Consider the following 14,470-nt stretch of genomic DNA (forward strand, 5'->3'; position numbering starts at 1 on the left):
GAATGCAAAATGTTAACTAGTTGAAGCCAATTTATGTCTTACTAGTTAACTAGTGAGACTCAAAGTGCGCAATAGTTAACTAGTAAGGTCCAAAATGTCCACTAGATACACTAGTGCAATTGTTCATGCCTTACTAATTAACTAGTGACACACACTTTATCTCACTGATCAAATATTGAAGCCTTAGAGGAGTCACTAGTAAACTAGTGACACAGATGTTTTTCTTACCAGTTAACTAGCGGAGGGCATTTTTTCTCACTAGTCGGGTTCTTTAAAGAACATGTTAGACTTTGACTGTACATGTTACACATTCTTTTTACATGTAAGGCCTTTCCTTCAGCTAGTCTGGCTTTTCGTTGCACTAGTGAGCATCTGTATGCAACGTGTTGGATATTGATTCAACATGTATGGCTTCTTCTTAAACTAGTTGATATTTTCAGTCGACCAGTTGTTTGATCTAGACTTACTATTTGACATATACGCGCAATTAGTTTACTAGTGAATTGTCAAAAATTCACTAGTCAACATGTCTGACTGTTGAAGCAATTCACTAGTAAACTAGTAGACATTTTGAACATCACTAGTTAACTAATAAGGTCAAAAGAGCCATCAACTAGTTAACTAGTGAACCTTTTGCCTTTACTAGTTAACTAGTTAGTGATTTAGGGTGTGACTAGTTAACTAGTTCAGAAAAATGTAGGCCACTAGTTAACTAGTTTGATACATTTTTGCTTCTTTTTCGTAACTAGTTAACATGTCAGAGCTTTTGCAGCAATCAAGTTAACTAGTAAGACTTTTAGCATCACTAGTAGCGGCCACTAGTTCGTCAAAAAGCGTACACGTTGGGACTTTAGTGCTACTAGTGCAGCTCCTGGTGTCACTTCTTGTAAGGGTTGTGTCGGAACTAGTTGGACAAAAGTGCCACTAGTTGCTGAAAAATATTGACTGGTAAAATGTTTTATTCAACTAGTAAAACAGCCAAAGTGCCAAACTGTTGTGACCAAATATCTAACAAGTGCTGCCAAAGAGCTAACTAGTGTAGGCAACTGCTGCTGATATCAAGGATATTGAATAAATACTGAAACAGCTTGCCATACATAACTGGACAATCCAACGATTACATGCATATCACACTTAATCACAACACACTCACAACACTAGTTTATAACCCTTATACTGGGACTATTGTGTTATTGAAAGACTTAATACCCACCTGTATAAGGATAACACATGAGGCAGAAACGTTAGCTTCTGATAGCTCCTCTGCAGGATTGAAGCTGCAGTTTCTGCCTCTAGCAGGGGTTTTCAACCGGTGGTCCGCGGACCCCTGGTGGTCCGCGGCGGCATTGCATGTGGTCCGTGACAAGAGCCTATGTTGATCAGTTCACCATTGTTTTTTTTTAATATAAATTCGCTTTGATATTTCAACACATTTCCAGAATACCGTTACATATCGTGAAAAATATGTTTAAAATAATATAAAGGAAATTCAAGCTGACAGAATGTAGCCTTGCGCCTATCCAGTCTATGGTAGCCTGTGATTCGCTAATGGTAATGAGTTGCGTCGCTAACCTCACTTATTATTCATTACGTACAGTCTTGCGAGCAAAGTTGACACACATTTATAAGCATAGCCGACGAGAGTATTTTAAGATAGGTTGTAGTACAGCAAACATTTGTTACATATGTACTAGTCTAGCTATATATCTAGCACCAATGGATCGTTTTGTAGTGAGGAAAGTGCCAGAGGGACAGGCTGCCATGACAGAGGGTCAGGCTGCCACGACAGAGGGACAGGCCGCCACGATAGGGCAAGGACAGGCTTCCGAAGCGTCAACTTCGCAAAAAAGACGAAAAAGAAAATACAATGAGGAATATGTTAAATATGGATTCACAGTGACGACAGACAGAGCAGGAGAGGAGGTACCACTGTGTTTCGTATGTTCAACAATTCTCTGTAATGAAGCTATGAAGCCGTCGAAACTTACGCGGCATATGGAGACGCATCACGTCCACTTGAAGGCCAAACCCGTTGAGTACATGCAACAGATGTTGCGTGATTTCAAAGGACAGCAGGCTACCATGAGGAAGAGTGCAAAAATAAATGAAAACGCACTGAAAGCATCGTATCTGGTCGCTCTCAGGGTTGCAAAAAGTAAGAAGCCCCATACCATTGCAGAGCAGCTTATATTGCCAGCAGCCATAGATATGTGCAGAGCTATGGTAAGCGAAGAATGTGCCAACAAATTAAAAACTATTCCGTTGTCAGACAACACAATCGGAAGACGAATTGGGGAAATGGCAAATGATGTCAAAGACCAGCTGATGGCAAAACTTCAGACAGTTCTGTTTTCCCTTCAAATCGACGAGACGACAGATGTTACTAATGATGCGCAACTGTTAACATTTGTGCGATACGAGGACAGTGGCACTATGTGCGAGGAATTTCTTTTTTGCAAACCACTGCCCGGGCGAACTACCGGTGTAGAAATATTTAAAGCACTGGACGATTTTTTCACGGAGCACAATATCTCGTGGCAGAGGTGCGTTGCATTATGCAGCGATGGGGCCCGAGCCATGAGTGGCAGCAAGACTGGACTGTTTGCGCATGTAAGGAGGGTGGCTCCGGGGGTAATTTGGACACACTGCCTGATTCATAGAGAGGCTCTCGCCTCCAAAGATCTCAGTGTTGAGCTCAGTGGTGTGTTTGATGTCGTTGTCAAGACGGTCAACTTCATAAAACGAAACGCATTGAATACACGCCTGTTTTCATCCCTATGCCATGACTTGGGAAGTGAACACAGCTCTCTCCTTTATCATTCAGAGGTGCGTTGGCTGTCTCGCGGCGCTGTGCTCGCCCGTGTGTTTGAACTACGCGGAGCTATCTACGAGTTCTTGTGCGAGAAGCATTCTGATCTGGCTTCCAATTTCAACGATAGTTACTGGTTAACTAAGCTGGCGTACCTCACAGATGTTTTTGCAGAGCTGAACAAGTTGAACAGCTCCATGCAAGGGAGAGATGCAAACGTCATGCAGCTCTACGAGAAGCTCGACGCATTTGTGAAAAAAATGTCAAAGTGGATCGAACGAGTGGAGAGCAATAACTTGGCGATGTTTCCTTCAGTTGAGGAATACCCTGACAGCACTGACATCAACGACACTATATGTGAGCATTTGAGGAAGCTTGTGCGTCAATTCGCAAAGTACTTCACTGATTCGGAAGAGTGGCGCCGTGACAGCAAGTGGATCCTGCTCCCATTCAGTGACGATGCATCAGTAGGGTCAAGTCTGACGGCTGTGGAAGAGGATAAGCTGATTGAGATGTCCACAGACTCTGTCAGGAGGCATATGTACGACACACAGCCCCTTGTTAAATTCTGGATAAGTTGCCAGACAGAATTTCCACAGCTTGCTGCAAAAGCAATGAGGTGTCTTTTGCCCTTTCCAACCACATACCTGTGTGAGAGTGGTTTTTCTACACTGGCGTACTTAAAGAATAAGTACAGGGCTAGGCTTGATCCAGAGAATGACATGAGACTGTCTCTGTCTACCATTTCGCCACGAATAGACAGGCTGTGTGGACTTCACCACGCCCAGATATCACACTGACAGGTAGGCCTAATTCTCCCATGTTTTCACTGTTACGACCCTGGCGGGTTTAGGCCCCGCCCTGTGTTAATGGTAAGCCTGTTCTCTCTCCCTGCTTTTCTCAATCTCTCTCTGCTTTTCTCAATCTCTCTGTCTCTACAGCAGGTGATTGGTGACAGGTCTGTCCTGGCTGGGTTATAAAAGCCCTGACCAGCCAGCAGTTGAGGCTGCCTTGGTCTTCATTTGTTGGATTTTGGTTCTCCGGTGTTGTTGGATTTTTGTTCTCCGTTGTTGTTTTGTCACACACCTAGACTGACTTTGCATGACATTTTTAGTTACTTTTCCCAATACTGAATTGCACAACACTTTATTATTCTTTATTCTTTCTTTAAAATAATCTTTAATTTAATTTAATTTAATAAATCTACTTTTATTATTATAAAATCTGCGTGGCCTCTCTTTCATGTTTCATGCATTGAGCTATGCATGTAACACCAAATACACACGCGCACGCGCAGGCACATCAGTGGGCCGCGGATTGCTTTCTAGTCCGAATGGTGGTCCCTGGGACAAAACCAGTTGAAAACCCCTGCTCTACAGGGTTTCAGATCCTCCCGAGTGGGGTCGCCCTCTAGTGGTCAGTTTGCCACACAGTTACAATTAAATGACTTAATGATATAGACACATCAAAATGAAAAATAAGTGGGCGACACACTTTTTAACTTAACTTATTTTTAACACTGAACTGGTTTAACCCTTTACATAGTCATCAGCCAATGCGGCAACATCCGCAGAATTCTTCACCTCACGCTCACTGATGCAAACCGCAATGTGGCTGGGTGCAGAATTTTATAATTGTTCCAACAAATCATATCACTTAAAGCAGCGTAAGTGTTCACATTGAGGGCGTTGCACCACCTACTAAAAAAAGTGACCCGATCTGTGGCAAACTCTACATGGGTCTGTTTGCTAGACTCCCAGGACCGGACCCTCTGGCGATATGCCTCAGGGACTCACTTGTAGGCCTTCAACACAGCAGAATAAACAGTTAAGTTGACTTGCTCTCTGCCACCGTCAGAGCAGAGTAAGCTACGTTAATACACACTGTAACATTGAGGTCCTATCAGCATCAGACCAATCTCTGCTCTCACATGCTTGAACTGTGAAAAATCTGGGTATCTGGGTCTCGTTCACTGCACTGAGGCCCTATCTGCAGATTACTGGCAATGTCAAATTAAGTTTTAGATCTACCAGAGAAGTCATAGCGCCTCCAGCAGATAAACTCAACCTCTGCTCCTCAAGTCTTTTAATTTCAAGTCTGCATCAGCAACAGCTTCTTTCTCTGCTCAAAGGTCCGACCTGCATCCCAGCAGCTGTGTCCACGTCTGTCACACAACTGGCCTCGGTGATCAGACCTGTGTATCTGTCCCATGTTAGCCCCGTTTTGCTCTTGTAATGTTACCAAGGGATTCATTTTTGTGAATGAAAGTCGCTCTTTCGCAATACAGTAGGCCATTCTGAATGATGCTTCTGTTTCGTGAAAATTGCGCATCAACTATAATGTTTGGGAGTACGTCTGTTTTTCTCTTTTCTGTTATTTCTTCAGCTTGCCTTTGCGCAACACTGTCTCTGTGTCTGTAGATTTTAACAGGCATCAGTTTCGCAAGGTCAGAACTTACAGTCGCATTAATCCACTCAGTAGACAGATGCACTCCCTTCTCAGCTCCAAGCAGGTGCTTTGCCTCCTTACAAACAGAACAGCCAACATGCCCTTCTCGACAATAAATCCAAGGATATCACTCCTGCCACTCTTTGAATTGGTTGGCTGTCCATACTTTAGGAATGTCTTGGGTTGGTTCCGCATTCTGCACTTCACCACAGCAGGGCTTACAGATAGGATTTTGATCATGTTGAATCACGCTAGCCTGTGCCTCGGCTAACTCTGCTCGGACTTCTGGTGGGCTTTTACGCTGTCTTTCAGCGGTGAAACCAAACATGATCAAATCTATGTCTTTTAGTTGACATTTTAATATAGGCTATTAATGAACTTCTGTAACCAATTAATAAATAAATTCTACATTCCTTTCTACTTTCTACTACAGAGAAGGGTAATCACAAGACAAGATACAGCTGGGGAGGGGAGGAGAAACACAGGGGCAACAGGTGAACACAGTCAGACAATCAGACAGGAGGGAAACTAAGGACAGGAAGTAAAACTAGGGAAGACACAAAGTAAAACTGCTAAATAAACAGATCATACCACTTAAGTACATCCCAATCGTACTTAATTACTTTGACTTAATTACATTTTGAATACAAATACAATACTTTTACTTGAGTATTTTTACAGTGGTATTATACATAATATATTATAAATGATAACCACTGCTCCAGAAGGTGTGTGTTAGAGCTTTTACCCTGGGTTTTGCCTTTCAGGTTACATACAGGCAGCCTTACTTGCAACTTCAGTTGTTTGGACTTGCAGTAAATCTAAATATCCTTGACTGTTTGAAAGCTTATGCGTTATAAAAAAAAGAGCATACATTTAGAAATGTTACAGTGACTTTATCACCACTGTATTTTGTATAGTTCCATGTAGTCTAGGCAGACATGTTATTTAGTTATTAGTAATATTATGGATCATTCAATGAGGGACAGGGAGGAGAGAGATGCAATTTTAAGAATTTTTAAGTAGTTGAATTTTTTGTAAAAACATAAAGTGGTTTTGTTTCTTCAAACATGTCTAGAGGATCTTTGGTCTTCTGTTGTAATATTTTTTCCAGAGCTTTTTTCTAAAATCAATCCGGCGTGCTCTATAAGTCACTTTATAAACTCAGATTTGAGATAAACACTGGATAAATAAACCTGATTATAGCTGCCACTGAACTGAATGTCTGAGTTTACTGTATATTGTTCTTTTCCTGAACACATATCCTATGTGAGGGATTCCATTTATAGCTACAGTTCACGCATCCATCAATCTGGCTCCGGTGACCTGACCCTCGGTGGAAAGCAGCTGGAGAAGAGGTGAAGGTCCAGCTGTGAAACCTCAAGTCCAACTGGATCTGACATGCAGGCCTCAACCAGTCCTAACAGCTTGAAGGAAAAGTTCAATACAGCAGAGACCCTTTTCCCCCAGAGTAAGACCAAAAGTTCATGGGGATATAGAGCCAGGATACAGTAAGCCAAGCTTAGCATAAATACTAGGAACAGGTGGAAGGAGCTAGAAGTACCCAGTTACCAACACCTGGAAAGCACACTGAACCATGTTCTCTGTGCACAAAACTGAAATATAAGATTATGTATATTCAAGGAAAATGCTAGGACGTCTTCCTAACTTATAACAGATTAATCCGCCCAGTATTTCTGTGAAGTGCCTCCAGACGTAATGTGGCATCCGCTGAGCGAACACATGTTTTCTTTGGCAGGCATGACGCTATCAAAGCTAACACATGTCACTGCGCCCGGCTGGGCACTACAAGCTCCTCCCTCTGGTCTCTGCCTCTTGCCCCATCAGACTCTTGTTGGTATAAAAAGGAATTATCAAAACATACTATCTCAAAATAATGGGATAGTAATTCATAATTATGAGTGTAATTCATAATAATTGTGTAGTAAGCTGTATTAATGAGATAAATAAGTCATGATCTTATTAATAATAATATAATAATAATAATAATAATAATAATAATAATAATAATAATAATAATAATAATAATAATAATAATAATAATAATTAGAATTTATAAAGCACCTTTCTAGGTACCCAAGGCCGCTTTCCATTTTGTGAGGACAGACAGAAAACAAATAAACAAACAAAAAACTAAGGCAAATAGATCATGATCATGATTTACAGGATACATTTGGTCTTTTCTGTGGCAAAAATTGGCTTCCATAACATGGAAAAATGGAAGCAAACAAACTAACAAATATTTTTAAAGATAATATATTCAATCTTAAGGAAGACAAGGTGTAGGCCAAACAAATGAAACTGCTTGACACAAAACTGACAGAATTAGACCTACTTAAGTAAAGTAATAGTCTTATTAAGTCTAATAGGTTAATAACTTGTTTAAGGATGATGAAGAACAATGAATAAGGAAAGAGCTTAAAGATTGATTTTACAAAATGTAAGGCAAGGCCAGTTTATTCACATAGCACCTTTCAACATAAGGCAATTCAAAGTGCTTTATAAAAATGAAACACATTGAGAGCATTAAGAAATAGTGAAGCGGGAAACACAGCTTATCATTAATGCTGTCATTGGTGCCCATCACCTCCTTTAAATGACGTCATTGATTAATATGTTTGGAAATTCAATACAACGTAATCCACTCCGCAGGTAGTGTGTGACCTCACGTTTCCACTCTAATGCTTCTTGTATAAGCATTTATCAAACCAGCCTGTGATTGTGTGTGTTTTAATTGAAAGGATGAGATGGCCTGAACATTACATCAGCAGTAGATGTGGCCTTCGTCCTCAGACAGCACACTACTCAAGTGCTGAGTATTGGTGTAAGGTGGTCAAAAATGTGTTGTTTACCATGTAAAATACATGGCATCAAAACATCAAATAACACTAACCTCCTACTACCCTGCGTCCGCATAAGAGGACATTACATTTGGGCTTTGCTACACCTTCTACTTTAATTCTGCTTGACTTTGACCTGTCTTCATTCCCTAACACTCAATGTGCCATCTCATGGCAGCAAAAGCACAACACACAAATCAAGGAAAACACCAGATGGCAGCCATCTCAGCAAAGGAGTTAATAATAAATACACTTTATTTCAAAGTCCACTTTATTGTCAAAGTTTCCACATGTGTTATACATACAGGAAATTGAAATACCGTTTCTGGCAGTCCCACAGTGCAAATATAAAAGAACATATAACATACAAAGATAAGAGCGCCTTTCTCGGCACTCAAGGACACCGTACATGATACACACACAAAGACAATAAAAGGAATCAATAATGCAAGTAAAAAATAAAAACAATAGACGGTGACAGAGGAATTGATATCAAGTGGAATAAGCAGTTTTGAACAGATGTGTTTTGAGCTGTGTTTTGAAATGGTGATGTGCTGAGCAGTTTTCACCACCCTCTGTAGAGTCTTACGGTTGAGGGCGGTGCAACTGCCATACCAGGCGGTGATGCAGCCAGTCAGGATACTCTCGATGGTGCACCTGTAGAAGTTGCAGAGTACCCTGGAGTCCATGTTGGACCTCCTGCAGCCAGCGGAGGAAGAAGAGCTGCTGTCGAGCCGTCTTGGATATGACCCTGGTGTGATGTGTCCATGTCAGGTCCTCACTGATGTTTACACCGAGGAACCTGAAGTTGCTGACTCTCTCCACAGGAGTCCCGTTGATGGTGATGGGTGTGTGTGCCTCTCTCTGCCTCTTCCTGTAGTCCACAATCAGCTCCTTTGTTTTGCTGACGTTGAGATGGAGGTTGTTGTCCTGGCACCAAGATGTCAGGGCTCTGACCTCCTCTCTGTACGCCGTCTCGTCGCCGTCTGTGATCAGGCCGATGACGGTCGTGTCGTCAGCAAACTTGATGATGGTGTTGGAGCTGTGTGTGGCCACGCAGTCGTGCGTGAACAGGGAGTAGAGGAGAGGGCTGAGCACACAACCCTGAGGGGCTCCGGTGTTGAGGGTCAAGGTGGAGGATGTGATGTTCCCCATCTGCACTGCATGGGATCTGCCCGTTAGGAAGCTCATGTTTCTGAGTTGGGGTGGTAATGAGTTCCAGAGACAGGGAGCAAAGTGGCTGAATGCTCTGCTCCCCATGGTGATGAGACGGGCGGAGGGGACAGACAGGTGTATGGAGGAAGAAGATCTGAGGGAGCGGGAGGGAGTGGGAACATGGAGGAGGTCCGACAGATATGGGGGGGCGAGGTTGTGGATGGCCTTGAATGTTAACAGGAGGACTTTGAATTGAATACGGAACTGAACCGGGAGCCAGTGGAGCTGTTGGAGGACAGGAGTGATGTGGTGGGGTCCGAGCTATGATGCGGGCAGCTGAATTCTGGACTAATTGAAGTTTATGGAGGGTTTTTTGAGGGAGGCCGAAGAAGAGAGAGTTGCAGTAATCCAGACGGGAGGTGACGAGGCTGTGGACAAGGATGGCGGCAGTGTGGGGGGTAAGGGAGGGGCGGAGACGATTGATGTTTCGTAGGTGGAAGTAGGCAGACCAGGTGATGTTCTTGATGTGGGATTGAAAGGATAGTGTGCTGTCAAGGATGACATACATACATACAATCCCGACATAATATTGGACAAGGTACAAAACCTCATCAAATGTTATGGTTGAAACTGCAATAGTGACGGCAGTGGCTTAGTCTTTAAGGGCTTGGGCTTGGAACCAAAGGTCGCCAGGTTCACATCCAGATTGGACCAAAAACAAAAAAATTCGGAGTGAGCCGGTAGCTGGAGAGGTGCCAGTTCTCCTCCTGGGCCACTGCCGAGGCACCGAACCCCAAAACTAATCCCTGGCGCCGGGTAACTGGCTGCATGTGTGGTTGTGTTTGTGCATGTACATCTTCCTTGTGTGTGTAATATGTGTTAACACAACAGAGTGGGGAAAGACATTTCCCTGTAAGGCAGGGGTGTCCAAACTTTTTTCACAGAGGGCCAAATACTGAAAAATGTAGGGGGAGCTGGGCCACTTATAGAGGTGAATATTGTCTCAAAAGTTAAGTTTACAAAACAAATCAAATGTAGGTGAATAATCCGCGATACTTGAAAACGCTTTCAGAAAAGAACAGCCTACATCCCATCTGTCTTAAGGGTTTCATTTATTTGGTTGGTAGCTCATTCCTTAAAACAGAAGCCTCAGATAATAACAGTAAATATGAAGGTTACATTTCAAGCTTGTTATAGAAATAAGTTATTGGTCTTTTTTTTTAATCAACTAAGATGTGTTAGAATTTTTTTTATTTGTTTTAAATGACTACCTTTATTTGAAAATTGGGCTCATTCATATATTTGAACATATATATTTGAGAAGTAAAATATAAGACAAGCAAAAGTTGTATTATACTTTTAGAATTTGCAGAGGGCCGATTCAAAATGGCCTGCGGGACGCATTTGGCCCCCAGGCTGTAGTTTGGACACCCCTGCTGTAAGGGATTAATAAAGTATATCTTCTTCTAGTAACAAGCTAGGACACTGCTAATCAGGAAGTACTTGTTTGAGGACATTGGAACTTTATTATCATCCATGCGTAGTGAAGGTGCGTTATGATCCACATTAGTTTTCCCTGTTTTATTTTTTGCCATTTCAAGATCTCTCTTAGTTTTCCCATTTCATTTGAAAAGTGTTCACCCCCGTGTTTTGTCTGCTGTTGCTTCCTGTCTGTATTCCCTCCTGTTTGATTACCTGATTGTGTTCACCTGCTGCCCCTGAGTTTCTCTTCCCTCCCCACCTGTGTCTTGTTCTTGTGATTAGTCTTGTGGGCATTGACAATGTGGATTGTACGTTCTTGTGCTGAGAGAGTTCATGTCTTCGCTTGTTTCCCTTGTTTTGCCTGGCCCAGCTCTGACAATAAAGGGTTCTGAATTCCAAAAACCGGTCTTCTGCATTTGGGTCCTAACTGCTCTGCTCTCAAACCCTGACAAGTTGTCAAACTAAATTCAAATGTATACCAAACAAAAGCTTACGTCTTAGGAGGTCAATCCTTTTGATTATTCGTCAAAAACGTTTGAAACAAAGCAATAGCAGCGGTTGACAAAAACAATTCTAATTCTAACATTTTGAAAAAGGATAAAAAGACTAGGTGTAATATGAGAGAGGCCGTTCATTGTGATGACCCAGCATAAAGCAGAATTGAGCCTTTCTAAGCTAATCGCTTAGGTTTTGTTTATACAGTCTAATGAGATGTTTGCAGCAAAACAAATCTCTGAATACCTCAGAGGACACTGCTCAGCATCAAATGGCAGGCAGACACAGTCAGGCTGGTAAAAAGGCTAACCTACTTTTATAACATGATGATAGCCTGGCAGAACTTCCTGTTTTTGCTTTTACACAAGAAATTATACAAACTATGTTTCAATTAGATTAACCAAGACAGATTTTTCATGTTGGACCAAGGTCTGGCGGTTTCAGAACTGTAATGTTGGGATGGATCAAGCTGAAAAGTCACAAAGTCAAGAACAAATGAGGCAGAAAAGGCCTTAAGAGCAGGATAAAAAGAGACCAAATAGAGAATGTTAGAATTAATATTACTTTACCATAATCCAGAAACATGACCCCAGAGGAATGTTAATGATACTCCATGATAGCTGGATGTGTAACATGGTTCATTGATTGCTAACAACATGGCATTGTTGTGCAGGTTCCGCTGACCTAAAATGCCAGCAAATCAATTAAGTGCTAATTAAAAAGTGTTGATGAAATACTTTTAAACTTTACTTCCAGAGGGTATTCTTTCTAAGATAGCTGCCCGGTATGACAATCTGTAATTCTGCTTCGATCAGTTTGGCAGGTGCTAGGTAAACTGATTTTAATATCTACAAATTTAGTTGTGATCAAAAGTCTTAATGTCAAAAGCTTCAGTGGCTGCACATGAGCAACCTGCACAATTATTGTTTTCCATTAGCACCTTCAATCTGTTAGCATTAGCTTTACAGGTCTCTGTCCCCTAAGTTCACAAAAAAACTAAAAACAATGCTATGCCACATGCCTGCATTAAAAAAGCCTTAGATCCTGACAGGGAGTAATAATGGACCATACATAATGGACATATACCTCATATCCATTCCTCATAGGCTGGATATATGTTTTATTTACCTGCAATCTACAGATTGCTTAGATATACAGTTACTGTTGTAAATGAAAGCATAATGCTGTAAGACTTATATTGCTGAATTTGATGACTGACCTCAAATTATTTATTCAATAACGTCTATATTTATTCTGTGGGGAGTGTCTGTATTGTGATTTATAGTGTTTTCCAATTTCTATATTGTGGTTAAATAATGTTTATCCCTCCTCACAATGTTCATACTGTAAATGTATTCAGTTTGTTTATATCCGTCAGACGTATATATATATATATATATATATATATATATATATATTTATATTATACTTGAACAACTCTGCACTTTCTGTTGTTTTACTCTTCTGGTTAGATGCTAAGTACATTTCGTTGTCTTAAGTACTTGTGCTCTGAGCAATGACAATACAGATGAATGTAGTCTAATCCGTATTACAGCAAAGATTATCCTCTGCAGCTGATTAACTCTGAGCAAAGGAAAAGGAAAATTGTCGGGTCTTGTCTTTGCAGAGAAATCAGGAGGACGTGTGTTTAGAGCTGGCCTGGGGCTCACTACTGCTGAGAGAGGGAGGCATTGTGTTTGTGTTTGGGATCCAACACATCAATCCACAGGCCAGGACATGAGCTAAACCTTTGGAGGACTTCCGCTGAGCTAAGCAGGGAGCAAAGGAAGAAAGACGGCGGATCAGAGGACATGAAAAGTGTATCACAAGATTAATGACAGAGAGAAAAAGAAAAAGGAAGCGGTCTAAATGGCTGATACAAAAAGATAAATATGGGCAATTATCTAACAAGATTAATGAAAGGGAAGAAGAAATTAAGATATTAAGGGAGGAAGCACAACACTTGGCCATAAGGTATAAAGTTGGAGGGCTGGAACTTTGTTAAAGGGGGAAATTGCTCATTACAGGAAATCCCGTCTGGAGAGAGACAGCAGCCAGGAGACTGTCTATCACGCTAACTCACTTTTGTCACACACTTAATCTTCATATGGGTTGCAATACATGTCCGAGTGGCTCAAACTTATGTACCTTGTAATTACAAAAGTACAGTATGCTCAGTCTTTGTCCAGCAGGTACACTATGTAATGTACATGTGAACTCCAACATGCTTCCTGCAGGAAAAAAGAATATCAACTTTATCATTTTGCAGACTTTTCACTTCCCAGGCAGGATTTCCTATGATGTCAGTCAAACTTGAGAGCATCATCTAATGCTCGTACAACCACATGAAAAAACTCAACGACGTCTGATGATCGGAATGTCCCACTTTTGCCAAGTAGCTGGAAAGCGAAGCCCCGCCATGTGTCACGCTCTGACTGTAGGCTCTGCAGGCGTTACATTTGTTTTGGCTTTTGGTGGGGGGGTGTTCACAAGATGTTTCATGGATTCTGAATTAAATCTGATTCGTTTGGGCAACAGCTGATTTGTCTTGTTTTTCATCGCTTGTCTTTGGGAAAGATACTTTAGAGCCACAGCCTAGCTGAGTCATGGTGTTTCACATGTAGCTCTTGGAAGGGAGGCGGTCCTCTCTTTCCAGTTGGCTACACATAATTCGGCTTATTTGCACCTTGATCATGCAAGGACTTAAACGATATGTTTCACACGGAGCCATAGCTGAGGAAAAAAAAGGAAAATCCAGAAAAATGTGCACTGCTGCACTTCACTTTGATCAAAGCTTACATGCAATATGTCAGGCTTATTTTCCATATCATTCCCAATGAGCACAAATGGGCATTTTTAATGTGAGGGGGCAGGATGGAAGCAGGGGGGGTGGTTGATGTATTGCCTTACAGCATGGTTAAAGGAAAAAATACCCTTGTTTTTCCCACAAGAAGAAAGATGGTAATGCCCTTAAGTGAAAGCAAATGTGAATTCCCAGAGAATCCAGGGTTTAACTGTTCCTAAGGCCCATGGGAAAGGAGGCTCAGCACAATGAAACAAGAATCTGATCTTCAATATTCTCAGCTGTGGGTCATGATACTGAGTGCATCCCTAGTGTTATACGGTCAGGAGTGAAGACCAGCTCAGTCAGGTTAATTCTTGTTCCTACAGTCTTGCCTGTAGAAACTTATCAATGTAAAGGAGCTTTTGAAAAACTACT

The 14,470-nt window shown here is 41.6% G+C and overlaps 1 protein-coding gene across 1 annotated transcript; it reads left to right on the forward strand.

Moving 5' to 3' along the window:
* Positions 1–1,303: 1,303 nt before the first annotated feature.
* LOC134875678 (protein FAM200A-like) lies at positions 1,304–4,183 on the forward strand. Its single transcript, XM_063900274.1, has 2 exons — positions 1,304–3,612; positions 3,751–4,183. The coding sequence occupies exon 1, from the start codon at positions 1,528–1,530 to the stop codon at positions 3,607–3,609; it is 2,082 nt and encodes a 693-aa protein (XP_063756344.1). The 5' UTR covers positions 1,304–1,527; the 3' UTR covers positions 3,610–3,612; positions 3,751–4,183.
* Positions 4,184–14,470: the final 10,287 nt, after the last annotated feature.

Source organism: Eleginops maclovinus, chromosome 14 (assembly GCF_036324505.1).
Source record: "Eleginops maclovinus isolate JMC-PN-2008 ecotype Puerto Natales chromosome 14, JC_Emac_rtc_rv5, whole genome shotgun sequence".
Classification (NCBI taxonomy): domain Eukaryota; kingdom Metazoa; phylum Chordata; class Actinopteri; order Perciformes; family Eleginopidae; genus Eleginops; species Eleginops maclovinus.

Coding starts and splice junctions, on each gene's coding strand:
- LOC134875678 (XM_063900274.1), top strand. CDS start 1,528: ATGGTAGCCTGTGATTCGCTAATGGTAATGAGTTGCGTCGCTAACCTC.